Here is a 1,210-nt window from a genome sequence, read left to right on the forward strand (position 1 = left end):
ATTTCATATTTTTCGCTAATAGTATGGATCAAAAATTGAAATTGTTAACTAATTGTATAGATTAACATTTTAACCATCTGAAGGATGAAATTAATAGAACATTTTTTAAATAAATAAATAAAAATACATTTCTCTGCCCAAACACTGACATTTTAAGTGGATGATGATATGTTTCAACAATATTTACTTTTATATAATTTTTAGAATTAAGTGTTTTTTAAAAAAGATTCAATAAAATGAGTTCCAATAAACGCATTTGAACATTTAAAAGCTGCTGATGAGGGTCATCGATTCTCTTCAACAGGTCTGTGAGGGAACAAATGAAAAACTGTAATAGTTTTATCATGTAGTCTGAGATTGTGAAGCAGGAAGTCTTGTAGCACAGTGGTGGAAGCTGATGGTCACTCAGTCAATAAACTGTGTATTTTTAAGATTAATACATGGTAGAATTTTCAAAGGCTGATTTGTGTGTTTTTAATTCATGTTATGCCTGCAAAGATTAAAAAGACAATTAAATATTTCACCTCTATTGCACATTTTATGTCTTGCAGAATGGGGAGGACCCCTTAACTGAACAAATACAAATGAAAAACAAAGTCTCCATCATTGTGGCATTTTACACAATTTTCTATTTAATTTTTAGTGTGTTTGTGTATTATTGAGAACTTCACACTGATGATGACCTCAGAGTTTCTGAAACCCTGAACATGGCTACAGAGATCACTGTGACTTCGAATAAGTAAGAAACACAAAAATAATACAACATATAAAAACAACTATTTGAAAAAGTGTGAGGATGACTCCAGGGCCACCAGGGTATGAACCACCATCCTGACTGCTGTAAAAAGTAATAATAACCAACTAAAGAACATCCTCAAGACCTGCGAGCTAAAACCAATTATCTGAAGTCACACAGATGTCAGGCTGCTGTTACTCATTTGTTGGATTAATCCACAGTCCTAATTAATTTCCCTTTAATTAGCTGCCAGATATCCCTGCGTCATGGTGCCTACCACAACACGGCGTTGGCTGCAGCAAACAGGGCTGAGGTCCTGCACGGTCTCTGCTTCCAGCTCACCAGGCCGGTCAGGCGACACCCAGCGCGGCCGGGAGGCGTCTCCTCCCCGCATTGTGTCCGGCTCTGCGGCCCCTGCGGCCCCGCAGCCGCCTCCCCGCCGCCAGCAGGTCCTGCTTCCCGGCTCCCCAGCAT

The 1,210-nt window shown here is 39.1% G+C and overlaps 1 protein-coding gene across 1 annotated transcript in view; it reads right to left on the reverse strand.

The window, feature by feature from the left end:
• The window catches only part of retreg1 (reticulophagy regulator 1), a gene marked incomplete at its 3' end in the record, with an annotated part of 29,706 nt that extends 28,496 nt beyond the window's left edge, over positions 1-1,210 (reverse strand). Inside the window, exon 1 of the mRNA XM_008302723.1 lies at positions 1,014-1,210. Coding sequence (XP_008300945.1) covers positions 1,014-1,210 — 197 coding nt within the window. The remainder of the gene's footprint in view (positions 1-1,013) is intronic.

The sequence above is a fragment of the Stegastes partitus genome, unplaced genomic scaffold (assembly GCF_000690725.1).
Source record: "Stegastes partitus isolate 25-593 unplaced genomic scaffold, Stegastes_partitus-1.0.2 Scaffold1862, whole genome shotgun sequence".
Lineage (NCBI taxonomy): Eukaryota > Metazoa > Chordata > Actinopteri > Pomacentridae > Stegastes > Stegastes partitus.